This window comes from Amblyomma americanum, chromosome 7, assembly GCF_052857255.1.
Source record: "Amblyomma americanum isolate KBUSLIRL-KWMA chromosome 7, ASM5285725v1, whole genome shotgun sequence".
In the NCBI taxonomy this organism is placed as follows: Eukaryota; Metazoa; Arthropoda; class Arachnida; order Ixodida; family Ixodidae; genus Amblyomma; species Amblyomma americanum.
This window is the reverse complement of record NC_135503.1, coordinates 178,140,977-178,161,747: the sequence shown is the minus strand read 5'-3', so window position 1 is coordinate 178,161,747 and position 20,771 is coordinate 178,140,977. Positions and strand designations below refer to the sequence as shown.

At 47.5% G+C, this 20,771-nt stretch overlaps 1 protein-coding gene across 1 annotated transcript in view; it reads right to left on the bottom strand.

Moving 5' to 3' along the window:
* LOC144096771 (chitinase-3-like protein 1) overlaps positions 1 to 20,771 on the bottom strand; it is a 1,054,958-nt gene that overhangs the window by 19,370 nt on the left and 1,014,817 nt on the right. Inside the window, exon 13 of the mRNA XM_077629650.1 lies at positions 8,394 to 8,510. Within this exon, the coding sequence (XP_077485776.1) occupies positions 8,394 to 8,510 (117 nt within the window). The remainder of the gene's footprint in view (positions 1 to 8,393; positions 8,511 to 20,771) is intronic.

Here is a 20,771-nt window from a genome sequence, read left to right as displayed (position 1 = left end):
TGAAGTGTAAGTTCCAGCTGCCATAGATGCAGATAGGCATCAATTTTGAACTCGCCTATTGATTGCATGCGTCCAAAACTGTCCTGGTGAGTGATGAAGAAATCCTGGAAGGCCCGCCGAGGGTGCTCAGTGGCTTCGACGCATAACTGCTGACCCCAAGGTCGAATGTTAGCTGCGATGGTGGCATTTCGATGGAGCCGAAATGTAAAAACGTTGTCAAGGTACTATGCAAGGCCAATGCGCCTTAAATAATCTGATTCGATAGAGTCCTCCACTACGGCATCCTTCATAGCCCCCCTTGTGTAGCTTCGTGACGTTAACCAGGACATACAAACGGAAGGCTGGAAGTTTAGACCTTTTTTGGGACATTTATACTCCTTGCACATTACTAGAGTAACTGAGCAGCTCGAGATAAAGATCCCTAAGTTTTGACTCCCAGCTTGACGCTAACAGTATCTCAGCACTGTTCGGATGCACTGTTTGGAGTATTGGTTGTGGCCACCAGGCGACCTTCGTTGCCGGTGCTGTTTTTTTGTTTTACTTTTTTTGAATTTCTCGAAAAGTTTTTTTAAATTTTTTGTAAGCTGAATTATGCAGCCGCAGACAGAAATCTTTCATCCAGAAGAAGGAATCGCCGGAGCTGTGTGGTCGGTGCTCCTAGTCCACTGCTCCGATGGCGGCATGGACTTGGGTTCAAGGTGAATGATCCAGGCTAGGCTTCCGCTGGTCAGGGCAGTCTCCCACGGTTCATGTGTCGGGTATGGCAGTTTTAACCTTGGGCCTCGTTTGTCCTGGCATCCCCAAGATGCATGTTAGAGCGAGGGTCATGCCCCGCCCAACGGATAGTAACCTGGGCATCTTGCGAGAGCGATCTTGTCTCAAATGTGAAGATTAGGAAATGAGTTAGCATGCATTTTCCAACCGTCTATGACATCAAAGGAGGATATATTTTTGTTCGATGGCATGAAATGTCTTCTTTCTAGCCTGAGATGTTCTAACCTGCCATTATCGTACAGTCCTAAAATGTAGGGGGGTACACATGGTTGGGGATCAGCCAGGTTTGTCAGAGCTCGGGCTGGACCATCGCTACCTCGTTTTCACCTAGCCCTTCGTGCCCAGGTGTCCATGCTATTCTGTGTTACTGGGAGAATGTGATTAATAGTGCGCTCGCCCTTCCGCGAGGTCTTCCAGCAAAGTAGTCACCGCAGGCTTGTTGGGAGTTTGTCACTACTTGTTGCGACTTCCCCCGTTTTTGTTTAGCCTTCATGGGGACGGCTATGGCCAATGACTCCGCTTCTGCAGGATCCTTGGCATAGATCAAAGCCCTGATAATTGGACTCTTCTGGTTGTCTACCGCTGCTATCGTGGACTTGCCAGGCTCGGCATTGTCCTCTATGTCGACGTAGACCGCTTAGAAGGAAATTCCACGCAGAAGGAAATTATACACATTTGTCGCTCGCGGTGCATGTGTCTGGTATCGGGTTTACGTGGATCTTATCTCCGAAGCGTGAGCGACGCGAGGGCGTTGACAGGAGTGGGCGGGAGCTAAGGCTCTGAAAGCAGTATTCATGTACAGAAAACAAGATATAACTGCTACTTACACCACTGCGGCTTGTAGGTGCGTTCACTATTGTTCATAAGCGCATTTGATACTCTATGTCTTTTCAGCGTTGAGGACTGTTTTGCATTATGTGCTGTGTATAGTGCTAATGAATGGAAACATTTAACGCACCCGATGCGTCTGCTTCGCCCGTGTTCGCTGATTTCTGTGCGTACGTCTTTTAATTGAATTCACATTCTATCCATGGCCTGCAGCTGCGTTCACTCTGCCCGCAGGACGTCCGGCATTGTGATGTAGGCACATGCATGCCTTAAAATAAGACTAGTGCAGCAATACGCGAGCGTCATTGGGAGCCTTCACTAATACAGGTCTACGGTCGCCTGGAAAATAGGGCGGGGGGGGGGGGGGCACCTATATCTATTAGCGCAGACCTCGACCTCGCAGAATATATAGGTCATTTGTTAATAGCGGTAGCAATTGTTTGAGGGCATTTTAGAGTAGGCATTCGCGTCGTAGCACGTTAAGCCAGCAAGGTTTTAGAGGTATACATCGGTCTCAGATATCAGATACATTTTCGCTACCCATGTCCGCCATGAGCCGGAAGTAAACTTTCTAGTCGTTTCCTCTTCAAAAATAGGCGTGTGCCTAGGGTGACACTATGTGCTGATTTGAACGTCCACGTTCCCTGCAAGCCGCAGAAAAGACGACTCAGGGGTGCCCGGAGCACACGCACAGCACGGCATAGGTCAGTGCAACTTCCCCACAGTGTTCTCAGCAAGATGCATAAAAAGCGACATGAAAGAGCTCACAAGCTGAAAGAGGATATGATTTGTACCAATCTCGCTGTGTAACTCCGATATACGTTGAAACAATGATGAGCATAGGTTCTATGAAAAGAAAGAAAGCAGCCGAATTGGCGACAAAAGGCGTGAAACCGCTTTGAATGCAAACAGCCTCGGAGGAACTTCCTGCGCACTACGCACACAGCCGTCTTTTGCAGCCGTATCCGACCTTGAAAATACTGTAGCGCACCAGCAGACGAAAACACAAAGAACATAAACGAGCACCAAGGGCGCTAACTTACAAATTTTATTCTTCATGAACAGCATATTTATACGCCAGAAAAAAAAAAACGACATGTAACTGTAGCGCCCCTCGCACTGCGCTCGACTCGCATGACATAGCATGCGGCGCCGGACAAGAAAGAGGAAGTTCTGGGAAGTTGGGCTAGGCCGTAGCAGCGCGAACAGCACAATAAAAATAACAGTTCAAACCTCAACGCTGTCAGAGCAGCTTCTTCATCGCCGTAGCTCCGACAGATTTGGTGACCCGGTTTCGAACACCCAACTTCATTCTCCTACATGGATTCCGAGTAATAAAGATCCTCAATGCCCACTGAAAATGCAAAAATAGCTTCAGCAGACTGCGTTCAGAACAAGTCTAAAGTATCTTCAGAATTCTTAACGCCAAAAGGGCCGTCAATCATTAAGGATCTTTATTACTCTTTGCCGATTGACAAGGCTTTGTGCTGGCACTGCTGTATAGAGGAGTACATTGATGAATTCGGGTGTGTGGAGCTTCAGAACTCCGCGGGCATGACAGTGAGCAGCTTTTTAGAATTTTTGGACATTTACTTGCTGTCGACTTCTATAAACTAGAATGGAAAACGACACCTTCAGAAAGAAGGGACTTGAATCGAGTTGTGCACAGCCCATACTGTAAGTGACCTTTCTTTACACGTGACAAAGTCGACATCAATCCCTTTGAGAGTTGGACGGAATCAAAAACCTTCAGATTTGATGATGACTTTTTTAAAATCCTTGTTAAAGGCGACGCGGAATCAGTAGAGGTAAAGGCTGATAGCATTTTCACCATCATAGAAGAGTTTTCTATTAGCTTGTTCTAACGCATGAATTTCCCATAAAAAAATCTATCAGATTTTTAAACATTCCTTCACCTGCTCTGGTGGCTCAGTGGTTAAGGCACTCGTCTACTGAGCCGGAGCAGCCGGATTCAAACCCGCCCGCGGCGGCCGCGTTTCGACGAAAAAGGCGCCCGTGTACTCCGCGATGTGAGTTCATGTTAATGATCCCCAGGTAGTCGAAAATATGCCGGCGACCTCCACTACGACACCTGTTTCTTCCTTTCTTTTTCACTCTCTCCTTTATCCTTACCTTTACGGCGCGGTTCGGGTGTCCACCCAGATATATGAGACAGTTACTGGGCTATTAGCTTTCCTGAAAAGCAATTTTTTTTCACTTTCCAAGTTCACCTTTCATACTAATCGCGTTTGGTAGGCCTAGCAGCTGCGAAGCAACAAACTTTTGCAAACCCCTTGCCCCCCTATGCAGGCACCCCGAATGCCAATCTCGACGCGGAGATCACGGAAGCAGAAGAAAGAGTGACCCTCCTGACTCTCCGCTCTACCTCCACTCCAGGAGTTGACCTTATCTTCAATAGCACGCTCCGCAATTTGGACGATCAGTCGATTGCCCAGCTCAAGGGGTACTTCAATACATGCTGGCAGGAGGGCACCCTTCCGCAATCCTGGCGTCACGCCAAAATCTTGTTCATACCCGAGCCCCACAAACCCCTTACACCTACAAATCATTGTCCCATATCACGAACCTCATGCTTGGGCAAGCTTTTGGAGCATGTCGCACTCGCCCGACTTACCCAGCACATGGCGTAGCAAGACCTCTACCCGCACATCATGGTGGGCTTCCGTCCCCACCTGTCGCCACAGGACGCCATGCTCCAGCTCACACAGGACATTTTCGACCCCCTTATACCGGGCCGCACAAAAGCTGTCCTCGCCTTGGATCTCTCCAAGGCCTTTGATCGCCTAGACTATCAAGCGATCTTGGCGGCACTCTCCCCCTTGAACATAGGTGGATGTATGTACACCTATATTCAAGCATTCCTTACTAACCGCACGGCCGAAATTCACTTCGGTCCCCACACATCCCGCCCATACACCCTTAGTGGGGTTGGCACCCCCAGGGATCTGTTCTCTCCCCTTTTCTCTTCAATGTAACTCTCATCCCCCTTGCCCGCAAACTACAAACCATCCCTCACCTTCAGCATACACGCTATGCTGATGATATCACGCTATGGACCACCCATGGCAGTGATGGAGACATAGAGACTACACTTTAGCCGGAAGCTACCCTAACATAAACACGTGCGTAGAGTATCGGACTCTCATGCTCTCCGGAGAAGTCGGAGCTCCTCATACTCCGCCCCACAACCCGAAACTGCCCCACAGCCCCCACACCGTGAGACTGGAAAACCGGTACATCCCGGAGGTACATACTCTCCAGGTACTGGGCCTCCACATCCAGAACAATGGGAAAAACACTCTCACCATCCACAGACTCAAGCAGACGGCGGTATCGATATCCCACCTAATACGCCGAGCTTCTGGACACCACCGGAGCTTGGAGGAGCATGACCTATGTCGTCTCATTCATGCCTTCGTCCTCAGCCGCTTTCTCTTCACGCTCCTCTCCACCCTGAAACGCCAGGCCAGAGAAATCTCCACCCTGGATGCCATGACACCAATAGCGTTTAAGACAGCACTACACCTACCCCTAAATACTTCAACCGAAAAACTCCTCCAGCTTGGCCTACACAAAACGACAGGTGAGCTTATCGAGGCCCACCGGCAGACACATCCTACACAACCTCGGTATCAGAATACCAGCCACGGATCCCACGCAGCTCCAGGTCCCTCACCACATTCACCGCGAGATGCTTATTAAGCCTCTCCCCAAAAACATGCACCCAACATACCACGAACCCCGCCGCAGAGCTTGCGCATGGGCGCTCCACAAACACTAAGGGACGGATCCGGATGCCGTGTGCGTGGATGCCGCATGCACAGGCGAGGACGCGGCTGTAGCCATCACGAACCCCTCCCTAAAACCGACTGCCACCCTTAACATATCCCCCACTTCCACTTCGGAGGACGCTGAAGAGGCCGCCATTGCCCTATCCATCACGCGCATGGAGGTCCGGAATGTACTATCGGACTCTAAAACTGCCATACTAAATTTTGCTCGCTGGATAGTTCACGTCCCTGCATTTCGCATACTGAACCCCCTCGCCGCACACCCGCCCCGCCACTTGGAGATCATATGGCTGCCTGCCCACCACGGGAATCCCGGAAACGAGGCTGCGAACGCTTTAGCCCGAGGTTCTCTCAACCGGGCACCGGCGGCCTCCAATCTAGGGCTTTCACGGGAGTGCATGCATTCATTAAGTGAACTGACGCAAGCCTGCAAAGCCGAGCGTCAGCTCTACCCCCCACCCCAACCCTCCCTCGACAATTATCACCAGACACTTTGGAAGCGGCTCCAAAGACACAGCTTACCCTCCCCTTATATACGCTCGCGCTATCACCAAGTCCACACAAACCCCTCTGTAACCTCTGCCACCACCCCAAAGTCACTCTCTATCATATCCTTTTCCTCTGCCCGGCGGATCCTACCCCGCGGGGCCTGGAGCACCTTACCACTTCGGAGGTTTGGGAGACCCTACTGCGCTCCGAGGACACGGCCAAGTGAGCCATTGCCACAGGCCGCGCTGCCAGCGTCATGAGCCTCCGGGGCATGAACGTATGAGTGCAGTGGGGCTGTGCGGGGGCCCAAGGACCTGCGTTTCCTAAACTCCCCTGTGTCCATTGAAGTTTTCACCACCACCACCTGTGCTGCCGTTTCACTCAGCGCACTCTAAGCTGGTAAAAAGAGCCATCGTCAATTTGTTTTTAAAACGCTCTGCGAAAATCACGCATACGATGAGTGAAAGATTTAAACAGCGCTGAAAGAGGCTGATTAATAATGGTTACTCCGATCGTGTTCAGGTGTCTGTTGCGCAAAACCTGCTCAAGAAACTCCAACCGTAAAAACAACTTAATCCACAGCAGGTTACTTGTGAACGGAAGGACTTTACTGTTCTTGCGTGTCTACAAAAGATTTGCCACAATCCAAAGAAAATTGGTCAACATGCGAATGCAACTGCCGTGTTCTCTACCCCATAGAAACATGCTACGTTATGAAAATTAGGAAACACTAACAACAGAAAAGCGCGTGGACGCACAACTAAATATCAGAATCCGTACGTCAAGCGTGAGGAAGGTGTCAGCTATAAGATTCCTTTTTCGTGTGGTAACAAGTACATCGGCCAGAGAGAAATGCTTAAATGAGCGCCTCGCGGACTATCTGGCGACCTCATAAACGGACGTGGAGGAAAACTAGTCGAACACGTATTCTCGTGCGAGTAAAAAAAATAGCGAGCCTCGTTTTGACAAATGTGCTGTTATAGGGAAGAGTAGGGAAAGGATAACGCGTGAAATTACCGAAGCTGAAAAGATAAATAGTTCTGGTTGCAAGTGTATAAGCACACCTTGCTTTATCCTCTGCGAGAAAGAACTTGCATTACTAAGTAATCGGCAGTATTCGCACAGACAGTTACATCACATTGTGGCATATAAATATGCTGCTCGTAAAGAATAAAAGTTCTAGGAAGTTAGCGCCCGTGGTGTTCGTTTCGGTTCTCTGTTTTCATCTTCTATTGAGCGAAAGTGTTTTTCAAGATTATAAGCCAACAATCCCACAAAGCTACACTACGAACCCGATTCACCAATAGCACCGACAATTTGGGAACATTTTCAGGAAATGACGCTGGCTACTCAAAAGTACAAGAAAAAAGACACAAAAAGACGGCACCGGCGACGGGGAATGCATGGTGCGCACTGCCGATACCCAAGAAAATGTCTCAAGCTCAATATTTCTATCAGCTGTGCCGCTCTCTAGCCACCGTATACAGTGGTGGCGTAAGTAATTGCCCGCGCTATTTTCTTGTCCGAATAAGGCCGCTCTCGGCTGCTGTTACCCTACTGCAGAACATCTGGGGCAGCGACTTTTCACCTACCTGTTGCAATAAAGCTGCAACAGCGAGGCTAGATGACACGTGTAGAGTGTAAGCCGAATGAACTGCACGGTTATTTTGCGAGCGCACGCTTTCCATCATGCCACGAACGGTGAATTAGTGATCAAGCAGCGACAGTACACCTCAGGTGACCAAGATTTGCACATAAAGCGGCACACCAAACGGCACGACTACAAATGATTACCCTCAGCGCGGCGCCGTGCTGCAACTCTCCTAGCATTAGTCATGTTGCCACATGAAGTAGCCGCAAGTGTTACTTTGCTTGAAACCCTGTAAACGTCAGTGTGTCAGCTTTTGTCGCACTCCTGAATTTATCTTGAAGCTATACTTGACTCCCGGAAATACTTTAATGTTGCCAGACATGCCTCGTTCTGGAAGCTTTTGTATCCGAGGAAGATAAAATTAGAACACGAATAATTTCTAGTACAGTTAATTTTCGAATAAGTCAGCGCTTGCATAATCTTAGCACCTCTTTCGTTTCGCTTACGTCTACCTGACCAGATAATTTTCCTTCCTTACCAGGGCAGAGATTTCAAAGTCGTTTCAAGAAACAGACATTTAGAACAACTTTCATCGCAGCGGTGGGCTAGTCGTTTTAGCATCCGCTTCGCATGTAGGAGGTGCGGGGTTCGATGCCCAGTGGCGCCGCGTACCCACCGGTGATACAATGGGTACAGACTTTCCCCTGACTGTTGCTCGGCTTCTTTAGGGTGAAATGCTTGGGAAATGGACTTTTGACCCCACCTTGAGGAGAAGAAAACCTTGTGCCATGGCGCTCTTTGGCCACAGATGTCCTTGCGCCATAAAAATTCATTATCATCAGAACAACTTTCCAGTTTTTCATTTCCACAAATTCGTATAACCAAAAGAAACCATTCACCTTTCTGGTCACGGTGATATCCGTGTCAAAGGACTGCCAGAACTTAATTTTATGCCGAAAGGACGACATTGCTGATGGATGAGTTTTCACGTTGCTCCACCCATGGCCGATGCAAGTCTGAAAAAAATACAGGTGCCAATGAAAGACATCAACGCAACAAATGTAACCAAAAAGTTCGGCTATGCATAGTAACTGCCAGCGCAGTGAGCTTACATCTCAAATGGCTGAAGAATAACGGCTGATTGCGCGAATTTGAGTTGCTTCGTCCTTTTTTTAAAAGGCGCTACAGGACCAGGACAGACAACGAAATGAGGCGCACACGCGAGGCTGAGCTTAAAACTCTATTTTATTGCAATTAAGCGAGCCAATTTATACAAGCGCCAATCCTGAGCATACGTGCGAAGTCTAACACAGTGACACCTTGAAAATAGCGGGGAGGGCACGAGGCGGGTTCCAGGGGATACAAGGACGCGTAAACAAGAAACGTTTTCCGTTCGTATCTAGTACTTTCTCTTTCCAAAATGGTGAGGGGAAAAAGTAGATTTGAGCGAAAAATATTAGAAGCCTTTCACGTTAGCGGCCAGAAAAATAATTGTGTAAGTGACACGTCGTTGTGCCTAACCCACAAGAAACGTGCCTGCCTATGCGGTAGATAAGGATGATCAAAGGTGTCATCAAAGCTCTTGTCATGCGATTGTTTGAGGATGCGCATGCGCCGGATGTTTTGAGCGGCAATAGGATATTTCCGTAAAGCACAGTTGCAAGTCAAGCGCCCGTCCGAGTCTAACCTCTGTTTTCCTCTATACGCATCCTTCTTTCCGCTGGTACCCCCTTTTCCAAGATGCACCAACTCGACCAAGAGCCAGCTCTATTGCACAGTAAAACCGCCTCAACATGGACGTGAGTTACTGCATTTGTGCGGTCCACTGTGGAGTGGGCTCATTTCCCTAGAAGGTAACCTCCCGGATAGCTTCACCTATCAAAGTCGTTTCAAGAAACGTACATTTAGAATAACTTTCTAAAGTTTTTCTCTCCATAAATTCGTGTAAAAAACCAAAAGAAACGATTCACCTTTCTGGTCACGGTTATAGCCGTGTAAAAAGACTTCCAGAATTTATTTTATGCCGAAAGGACGACATTGCGTATGGGTGAGTTTTCACGTTTAGAATAACTTTGCAAGTTTTCCATTTTATAAATCCCTATAAATTTCATTTCATTATCAGTTTATTTGTTCACAGTTTTCTGCGTACAGAAAGCTAAAGGATTAGGGAAAAAATGTACTGTGTACCTGACTAGGTCCCTAAACCCTTACGTCATTCAGAAACAGCGCAATTTTTCAGAACAAAAAAACAAAACAAACGTCGAACCTAGGAAATTCAAATGCAGCAACTACAAATACAGCACTAAAGAGCATTACATACAGAATTAATAAAGGAGCATTGCAACAAACACATAATACTTCAAGGAAAATAGTGCCAGAACTAATCAACAAAGCAGACATAATTCACCATGTAAAACAACACAGCAGGTCTTTCACGAAAAGGCATCATGTATTAATAAATTAAAAGTGTTTTCGGACAAAGGTCACCATTATTAAGACAAATTCATCAAAAGATATCAAACAGAAACATTGCTCAAATAAATATTTAACTAAGTCTCTCTTGAACACTCTGGTTGAAGAAGTTTCTATTGCAATGTTAATTTTTATATTTTGATTTAGAAGAGAGGGTATTAAGTATTTAAAATTTTGCTGCTATAGTGGGTCCTATGTCGTGGCATTTGGTATTTAATTGCTCTAAAAGGAAAGGATTCATTTTTTAAAGATATAATTGCTCAAGAACCAAAAGAAACCATTCATGCATCAACGAAGTTAGTAGGTGTGTACGCCTAATTCCGTGAGTATACACGCTGATTTTCTCGAACTCTCTGGAGTTTCATGACAAAATAACCCTGAAAGTCACGTGTATTTCGCTTTCTCTGAGTGTGTGTGGGGCTCGGTGGACACGATCTGACGAGAGAGCGGTGATGGTTAAGCTAATGTTTATTAATTGCGCAATCCTGCAGCACCCAATGGCATTATACCACGGAAATAACAAGCATATCGTAAACAGTTTAGGCCCTTTCTTCTTTTTCCCTCCATTTATCTTTTTTTTTCACTTTATGCGCTGCTTGAGGGCCGACGAATCAGAGCAATGCCCCAGAAGCTTTTTATTAATTTCTTTTTTAAGTGATTTCTTTCCGCCGGTGCATGTGTTCCTGCTAGGAATGAATGCTTTCGGCTTGTTCTTCTTCGTCTTCTTCAGGGCAATGTGACATTATTTGTTCAAATTTGCTACTGTCAGTTTGACGGCCGTAGCTTGCTTCATCGTCTGATGGATGCACGTCTTGTTCTGGAACGTATTGTAGAACGAGAGGCGGCTTTCTATCTTGAGGATTGCTGTTTAGTGGTACGTGAAGGAGCAGTGTGCAGCGCTGGATGCATACAGGACCCATGCTTGGTGGTGAGGGACTGAGTTCACGTGACAAGACGAAGTGCTAACCAGTTTCTGAGCACATCTATGAATTCCTGGTTGGTCTTTGCGCATTGATTGAAGTGTCCGACCACGACCATTGGCTTGTTCCGCAGAGACTGCAAATGCCTTGTGGACGAACTGTGCCGCAAATTGTTCACTCAAATTTGGCGACAAGTAAGCGCCAATGATAATCAATCCTGTGGATAGTGACTCCACAGATTTCTCCTACGTCGATATTAGTGTGGTCGAATACCACTGGACTCACTTGTACTCCATGCCTAGCGTACATGGCGACTCCGCTCGTAAGGTTGTTGGGTCTTGTGTGGTTCTAGAGTTACTGGCGCTTTCGGCGTATGGATTCCGCGTTCTTGGCGTGCCTCGTTGTCGGCGACTGTGGCGTAGGCCTACTCGGACCACCTTGCTCTTCGCGTTCTTTCTGGCGCTTAGGCCTCTTCCGTTAGCCGTCCCGAGCGCGCTTACTACGAGGCCCCATCGCACGTCCTTCCTCCTGGGCGCCTGGCAGTGAACTGATCGGCACGTGGTGCAAGGCGGGTTTTCATGTTATGGGGAGTAGGCTTAACTATGTTGACGTTCATGGCTATCGTGATGTCCGAACAACCTTCGCTTGACTCGAAATCATGACCTTCACGGAATCGAACCCACGACCTTCAGAGAATCAAACCCGGGAAATTTGCGAGGCTTGAACAAACGAACTTTGCGCGACTCTCACAGCCTTCACAGGACTCGAAACCACGACCTTCACGGGACTCGGATCCATGACCTTTTTATATTGGTGTCATCATCATTGCTATCATCGCCACTATCATCATCATCATCATCGCTACCACCGACTATCACATTCGCTACCATCATCACTATCTCTAGCCCTATCACTATGTATAGGGCTATTATTATCAGCAGCTGCCATTATCATAATTACTAACATCACTATCGCTGTCGCTAACACTGCCATTATCAGTATCTATCATTATCACTATTTTTCACTATCTATTTTATAACTATTGCTACTATCATTACATATATCTTACGAATCATCTGTTGCTCTATCATATTTTACGTTTTACTTTTTCATCTCCAAAGTAGGGCTGAAAAGAATAGTTCACCTATTTTTGTTAATGATTTTAATAGAGCAGATGATGTGAACATATCTGACTATCTAGAGACACATTACCAGGGTTTTGAGACCCACGAGGACGTAAATTTTCTATGGTTCAGGTTTAAAACAATATGCTTCGAATTCCTCGAACGGTTTGTTCCGAACAAGCTCAAAAAGAAAAGACAATCCATGGATTACAATAGTTATTATAGACATGAAGCGGAAGCTAAAACTACTCCGGCGAATGCCTTATCGTCCACTAGCTGTCATTAGAAGCTTACGAAATGAGCTCAGAAATATGATAAAGCAAGCTAAAGACAACTTTTTTCACTTACCCTTGGAACCTTTCTCAAACAGGCGCCGGCAAAATTTTGGAGATTTGTAAATGATAACAGGTCAAATGAAATTTCTTTATGTGCTAATGGCATACAAGTTGCAGATTGTAAATTCTTAGCCAATGAATTTAACAAGTATTTCAACTCAGTGGTCACCCTGCCGCGGTGGCTCAGTAGTTAGGGCACTCGACTACTGATCCGGAGTTCCCGGGTTCGAACCCGACCGCGGCGGCTGCGTTTTTATGGAGGAAAAACGCTAAGGCGCCCGTGTGCTGTGCGATGTCAGTGCACGCTAAAGATCCCCAGGTGGTCGAAATTATTCCGGAGCCCTCCACTACGGCACCTCCTTCTTCCTTTCCTCTTTCACTCTCTGCCTTATCCCTTCCCTTACGGCAAGGTTCAGGTGTCCAACGATATATGAGACAGATACTGCGCCATTTCCTTTCCCCAAAAAACCAATTATTATTATTATTATAACTCAGTGGTCGCGCCTAAAGACCAGAGCATTGGTTTTGCACCCGAGGAGTTCCACTCTACAATAGGCGACTTAGCTGTGACTCGAGAAGGCGTTTTTAATTTACTCTTAAACTTGGACATGAAGAAAGCAGTAGGACCAGACAATATCCCTACAGGATTTGTGCACTGTTACATAGAGTGAATATCGCACTACTTGCATGCAATCTTTACTGCTTTACTGTAGAGCTCAGCAGGGCCTGCTGACTGGAAAAACGCACGGGTTGTCCCTATTTGCAAATCCTGTAATCGTTCAACGGTATCGAATTACTGCCCCATATCCTTAAATTCGGTTAGTTTGAAGCTATTGGAACACATAATTTGTAGGGAACTGGTTTAGTATTGAGAAGAAAACCGCTTAGTGTCAGATGCTTAGCATGGTTTTCGGCGCGGGGTGTCCACCGTCACACAGGTAATTACTACCTGCCATGACGTTTTTGTTGCAATTAACCACAGAGGCCAGATCGATACAGTGGTCTTGGACTTTGCCAAGACTTTTGATAATGGGCCACCCAATAAACTGATACAAAAGCTTTATAACTTAGAATGAACAGAATACTTATTGCCTTTATAAAAGCCTATCTTGACAACCATGCGCAATATGTTAACGTTAATAATAGTTCTTCGGATAGCCTCCCATTGACATTAGGTGTACCCCAGGGGTCTGTCCTGGGCCCGGTCTTGCCCCTTATTTATTTCAGTGATTATCGTCATCATCATCAGCCTGACTACACCCACTGCAGGGCAAAGGCCTCTCCCATGTCTCTCCAATTAATCCTGTTCATTGATAGCTGCGCCCACCCTATGCCTGCGAACTTCCTAATCTCATCCGCCCAGCTAACCTTCTGCCGCCCCCTGTTACGCTTACTTACTCTTGAAATCCAATCCGTTACCCTTTAGGATCAGCGGTTTTCTTGCCTTCGCGCTACATGCCCTGCCCAAGCCCATTTTTTCCTCTTGATTTCGACTAGGATGTCATTAACACGCGTTTGTTCCCTCACCCACTCTGCCCGCATCCGGTCTCTTACCGTTACACCTATCATTTTCCTTTCCATGGCTCTCTGTGTTGTCCTTAACTTAAGCTGAACCCTTTTTGTTAGCCTCCACGCTTCTGCCCAGTACGTGAGTAAAGGTAAAATGTAGCTGTTGTACACTTTTCTCTTGAGGGATATTGGTAAGCTCTTATTCATGATCTGAGAGAACCTGCCATATGCGCTCCGCCCCATTCTTATCGTTCTGGTGATTTTACTCTCATAATCCTCTCCTCTCATAATCCTCTCATTTTCCTCTCGGATCTGCTGTCACTACCTCTGTAACAATATAAATAATATTGTTACCGAGATAGACCCTGGAATAGTAGTAAATTTTTTTTGCAGACGATTGTGATGTGTACACAACGCTCAGATCACTAGAGGTTCATGAACTTCTTAACGCGAATCTTCGCTATATTCACAGCTGGTGCGAAAAGTAGGAAATGGCTGTGAACATAAAAAAATGCTTTGTTCTTCGTGTCTCAAACCAGAAGCAATCATTACATCACACATGCAATATTGGCGGGGACGTAATAAACGAAGTATAAGCTGTGAAATATCTGGGAGTCACAATAAACTCAACTTAAACCTGGAAAAAAACATTGATAACTTATGCAGCACCACACGTAAGGCCTTACGGGGGATTCGAAGAAAATTGATGTCAGCCAGAACACAGGTGAAGTTCACTTCATAGAAATCTCTGGTTAGACTGATTTTGGAGTATTCGCCATGCATATGGGACCCCTACGCCAAAAAAAAATATAGACAAACAGGAAAAGGTGCAGAGAATGGCCGTCTGTTTTATTTGCAACAGTTACAGACGAACAGTTAGCGTAACACAGACGGTCAATCTCTCGGACCTTCAGACCCTCCAATCTAGACGCACAGAATACAGGCTTAAGTTCTTTGCCTCCTGAACAATAAGACGGAGATAAACAAGACTCTCTACCTTACCCATGCATCACGAGCTAACCCACGCTTTTACCAGGGTAAAATTTACAAGAATACCGGGTTTGTACCAATTAATTTAAATATTCCTATTTCCCCAAGACTGTGTCTGACTGGAATAGGTTGCTTTAGAATGTTGTTGATAGTCCGGATGAAGTAGAATTTATTGGCGCTTTGAAAAGCATGAATGTCTAACTTTTTGTTTGCCTTCGTTTTGCATTTTTGGTATTATTCATGTGCGTCTCCCACTCCTGCTTCGACTCCAGAAGGAGTCTGCAATATTCTTAGGAAATAAATAAATAACTATGCGCTCCACCCAATTCCTATTCTTCCAGTTATTTCCCTCTCAAGATCCGGATCAGCGGCCACTATCTACCCTAAGCAGACGTATTCCCTTGCCACTTTCAGCACCTCTCTACCAGTTGTGAACTGCTATTCCCTTGCGAGCCTATTGCTCTACTCTGCATGTCTAAGTGATTTTTCATGCTTTGCATCTCATCTCCTGAGTGACTTTGCAGTACAATGTCATGAGCAAATCGTAAATTACGTATTCTTCATTAAATATTATCCCCAACTGTTCCCTACCAAGGCTTCGGCCACACGTTGGCCACTTTTTTCGATGTTGCCCTTCGGCGACTACTCATGAAGGAGTAGTTACCAGAAGTGGGGGCGCGGCGGCGGCCGCATTTATTTTGCTGCACGGCGAAAGCCTAGCCAGCTGGATAGCGAAGCGTCCGAACTCTTCGCTGTCCTCGAGAGCTCTCCAGCGTTCCAATCTCGCGCTCGCCAGCTCGGGAGGCAGCCATGATGATCGTGGCTACATGGGCCCCTCTCTAGAGAGATTATACAGGTTCGAACAAATATTACACGAAACAGTACAAGAACGCAGCCCAGGCTCAGCCCCAGTCGTCTGAAGCCTCAGTTCGCCGTCCACGCAAATTTTCCCGCTCGCCGTCGAAGAAAGCCCTACGCTCCAGCTCACCAGAGTCGCGTCGCCTTTAGGCTCCTGAGCCTGCGCCCTACGGCCGCTCTCATTTGAAAAACTAGATTGTGCAGGTGCCAGAGGCGACGCTGAATCAATGACTCGCCCTAGAAATTCTTTCCTGACCGCTCGAACGAACATACCAGATGATTTCGACGGTGTCCTTGTGCGTGCTCTGAATGACAATGGTGTGCACGCATCCGTGATGAGCGTTGGCCTCCGCCGTCGCGTCTGCAAAGTTCAGGCGCCTACAGTGCCCCGTGTGGTGATCTGCCCCGCTATGCCCTGTTGTTTGCTTCCCCGCGATAAGAGAGGGCGCCAGCGTCGCAGGTACACGAGTGCCACGGACGGCGTGACTGCTGTGCGCGCGCGCGAGTGAGACAGCTCTCTCCGGCTGGGATCGTCGGCGGGTCCGGGCTGTTCGGCCGCGCGCTCCGCTCTTCGCCAGCGGGGCGAGGAAGTGGAGGGGAGACCTGCCTCCCGCATATCGTCCTGTCCGGCTTCAGCGTTTCCCATTGCCCTAGCGTGGGCGTACATTCGCACTTAACCTTGCTGGTGTGTCGGACGACCTCGATTCCTTGTAGGGTAAGAGGGCGGGCTATTTGGTGTTGCATGATATTAGTATACCAGCACAGCAAGAGACGCACTGAAGACAAGAGGACACACAAGCGCTGAACTTCCTGCCGATAATTTATGGGCGAAACGCTATATATATGCCGATTCCCCCTCCCCCCGCCCACTAAAAAATATCCAAAATCCTAGCGGGTTACTTTGAAAAAAATGGAATTCTGCATTTGCCAGAGCAATCGATTCGAAGGCTCACTAAGACAATTTTCACGCAGCCTGGCCATCTCGGCAGCCTCGACAATCTCGCGCACTATCTAGTCCGAGTGCCTGCTGATTACAGGACAGCTGGCGAGGTCCGGTGCGCATAGTTTTTCTTTCCCGGAAGTTTGATCTTTCATCTTGCAATTATGTCGATAGAGCGCCAGATTCCCGGTACCTGCCTCCTAGGTCTTTTATCGCAGGAAACGGGAATTGAGTACACCACGCCCTCCACACACTCGACGAAGGGGTTCTGGTGCGCCGTGTTACACAGCCGACGCTCGGCGTCCCTCTTTTTACTCGCGCGCACAGAGTACGCAACTTGTCAGGGGCCCAGAAGACGACGTCATCATCACTACAGCCACCAATATTCTTCAGGGGGTGCGACACGTTGTGAACGTATGGTACAACGACCACTCATCTCTTTTGCGGCGGTTCCTCATCCCTGAATTTGGCACGTACTTCTTGATTCTCTTTCTTCTAAAGGGGTTCAACCACAAAAGTGACAATGTCTCGAAGGTAATCTGCATCAAGAACACGGGCCATCTGATCTTGTGGACTTTCTTGCATGGAATTTTAATTTTAAATTTTTTAAATTGGTTTTTTGGGGAAAGGAAATGGCGCAGTATCTGTCTCATATATCTTTGGACACCTGAACCGCGCCGTAAGGGAAGGGATAAAGGAGGGAGTGAAAGAAGAAAGGAAGAATAGGTGCCGTAGTGGAGGGCTCCGGAATAATTTCGACCACCTGGGGATGTTTAACGTGCACTGACATCGCACAGCACACGGGCGCCTTAGCGTTTTTCCTCCATAAAAACGCAGCCGCCGCGGTCGGGTTCGACCCCGGGAACTCCACCGTTCTTGCATGGAATGAGCACAATATTTGTGAGTCGCGTTCTGCGGGCATAGGCTGGCGATCCCTCTTTTATTCAACTTGGAATGGGCCGATCGAAAAGAAAGCAGGTACCTGCAACTCCGATGTTCACATTTCCAGCAAGTATGCCTTTCTAAAAAGTTGGGCCTTAGATCTAAAAACCGGAACGAACCTCCCGACGGGACCTTGGGTGTTACTTGTAGTGGTTTCAGGCATTGCTTGAAGATCTCGACCGCATCCAAGACCGAGGTCTCCACTTCTGTTTCTGTCCTGTGGTCGAAAAGGGTTAAGTATTCATCCATAGAACGAAATACTTTGACCACAGAAGAGCCTACTAAATGGGATACCAAGGTTCTGTCTTTCTGGGCCAGAAATAGGTCGCTGAGAACCGGGGCGATGCAAGACCCAATGCAGATCCCGTTTTTTTGCGCGGACAGGTTCCCTTGCCACTGCGCAATAGTAGTGCCACTCTTCGAAATTATGACACGAAGTGGTTGCTGCAGCTTGTCGGCCTTCACCGCAATCGATGCAATCGCTATCATTACCCGAATAAGAACATTACACCCCCCCCCCCCCCTGTCACACATCGCGAAGCTCTTCAGTGTCTGTATGCTGCCAAATTCTTCTCCATAGATCTTCGATTCGGCTCCTGGCATATTGCAGTGGATGGCCAGGCCAGTCGGGAGGCTGCACTTGTGACACCTGAGGTACCTACCAATATAAGGCAATGCCCTAGACTTATACAACTTGCCAGCCACCTCGGAGCTCATGGTGGATGTTCTTTTGAAATGCTTTAAGTGGTCCACGTGGCTGTGCTATCTCGGCGACGTCATAGTATTTTCACCCGCATTTACTTCTCATAACATTGACTTATTCTACAGTCTTTCTCCCTGCCGTCACAATAGCGTGCAGCGCCACACTTGGAACGTACATGAAAGATATACTACAAAATTTACTATACATAAAAATATACTAAATATATACAATAAATGCAATAAAATATACGAAAATGTACATTCAATATGTTACAATAAACGTACACTAACAATATACAATGAATAAATCAAATATATATTCCCTCCGGCTTAAAAAAGGTGCACAAGCCGGGTTCACCGAATAATACTGATGAATGTTGCCAACAGCAGAACTCTCAGAAGAATCGGTGCAAAAAAAACAGCAAAATTGCCTGACGATTATAGCCAGTTCAGTTATTACTTCTGCGGTTGCAAAACTTGTTGGGCTAGTTGGTAAGCCACGATCTCAGAAGAACCAGCGCAAAAAAAGAACGACGGACAAGAAACAAGGAGAACGACAGAGACTGAAGCGCTGAACTTTCAATATTATTTCGGAAAAATAATTACAACGTATTTTAGAGTATCCTGTCAGAGGCAATGACGCACAAGAAGAGCAAAACAACGTTTTGATATGAGAATGACTAAGGATCTAAATGGAATGGCGGTGGCAACAAACAAGCAACAACCAACAGAGCTCTTTACTATAAAATATCAAGGAAAGAAATAGATAGAGGAATGCGAAGATGAATCGCCAACAAGGTTTGGTTTGGTCAATGTAGGTTTAACGTCCCAAAGCGACTCAGACTATGAGAGATACCGTAGTGAAGGGCTCCCGAAATTTCGACCACCTGGGGTTCAACATGCACTGACATTGCACAGTACACGAGCCTTTAGAAATTCGCCTCCATCGAAATTCGACCGCCGCAGCCGAGGTTGAACCTGCGTCATTTGAGCTAGCAGCCGAGCGCCATAACCACTGTTACGTTTGGAGACGCCAACATGCCAAGAATATTCAAGCCACTGGGAATCATCAATCTACAGAGGCTTGAAAGGGCCGTCGATGTGGTTGCAGCGCCACGAGTGCAGGTGGTGGCGTCTACAAAGGTCCTTCCCCCCCCCCCCCCACCCCTGCTGTTTACGGGGTGAAACGGCCCTCCGCTGTCTGAGAACGGCTTTGGTGAACCTGTCTTTTGTTCTCAACGCCGGACCCACCCGGGACATGTTTCTCCCGGAGGGGACGACGGGGGAGCCGGCGAGCGGCGGGACTGCAAATGAGCCGTGGCAAATGCGGCCGGGTTTGACTAAGCCAACGTCGCCGGAATCCTCTTGCTTCGAAAACAACTTCGTCTTAGACTGTGCTTTTCCTTATACGTGGAACCTTCTGCAAACTGCAGTGGCAACCTTTCGGTCCCACGCTACCGCTGTGAAGTGCAGGTGACTGACCTTCGACGCTGCCATGGGGCCCCCTTCGGGTTATTCATCACTGAAGCCTGGACAGCGCGGACCATATACTGCCAGAAGTGGCAAGAGTGTGTGGCTGGGGGCGTCCTGGAAGGCGGACCCGGAAGACTGGACACTTGATCTACATCACAGTGATTCGACGCATTTTTAATGAACTAGATTCCCCAACTAGGAACCTGGGGACAGCGGACCCTATTTAGCACCGATCTGGCGTGTGATCAGCCAGCTCCCGATTCACTCTTTCAATCTATGTATAAATGTAAATAAACCCTTCAGTCTCTTCTTCACCTCGAATACCCTCTCATCTCTTCGTCAACCCCACTACAGCAGTCTCCCGATCCGGAACCCGGGGACACCGACCTTGGCGAGAGACGGCACAGGCGAACCAGGAGCCCGCATCTAACAAATGGTTGGCAGCGGTGGGATCAGAGCGCAATCCCCCAACACCGGTTCCCTGCTACGGGATAGAAGCCCCACACCTAACAACTGGTTGGCAGCGGTTGGATCGACCATGCGGCGTGGTGTTGCTTCCGTGGGTGAGTGCTTGAACTTTGCTTGAGATTCGCCAGGATTCAATTGTTTGGGTTAATACATTGAACTGCTGGGAATCGAGGGAAGTTGATCAGTGAGTCTGATTGCGTGTAGCTCACGTCAACAGTTGTTCAGCAAAGTCAAGGCTTAGAGCAGCAAACATGGATCTAATGAAGTTGCTAAGGTCAGATTTGCTGTCATTGTGTGAAGAGTTGGGTGTAGATGTAGAGGAGAAGATGAAAAAGTCACACATTTGCACATTGCTCTTAGAAACCGCCAATGAAGAAACAGTGATACGTGGGAACTCCTCAAAGCTGAGCGAAAGAAAAAGGAAGATGAGCGAAAGAAAAAGGAAGATGAGCGAAAGAAAGAGGAAACTGAGCGAAAGAAAGAGGAAAATGAGCGCCAACGGCTAGCGGCTGAGCGAGAGGAACGGGAGCTCAGAAGGTTGCAG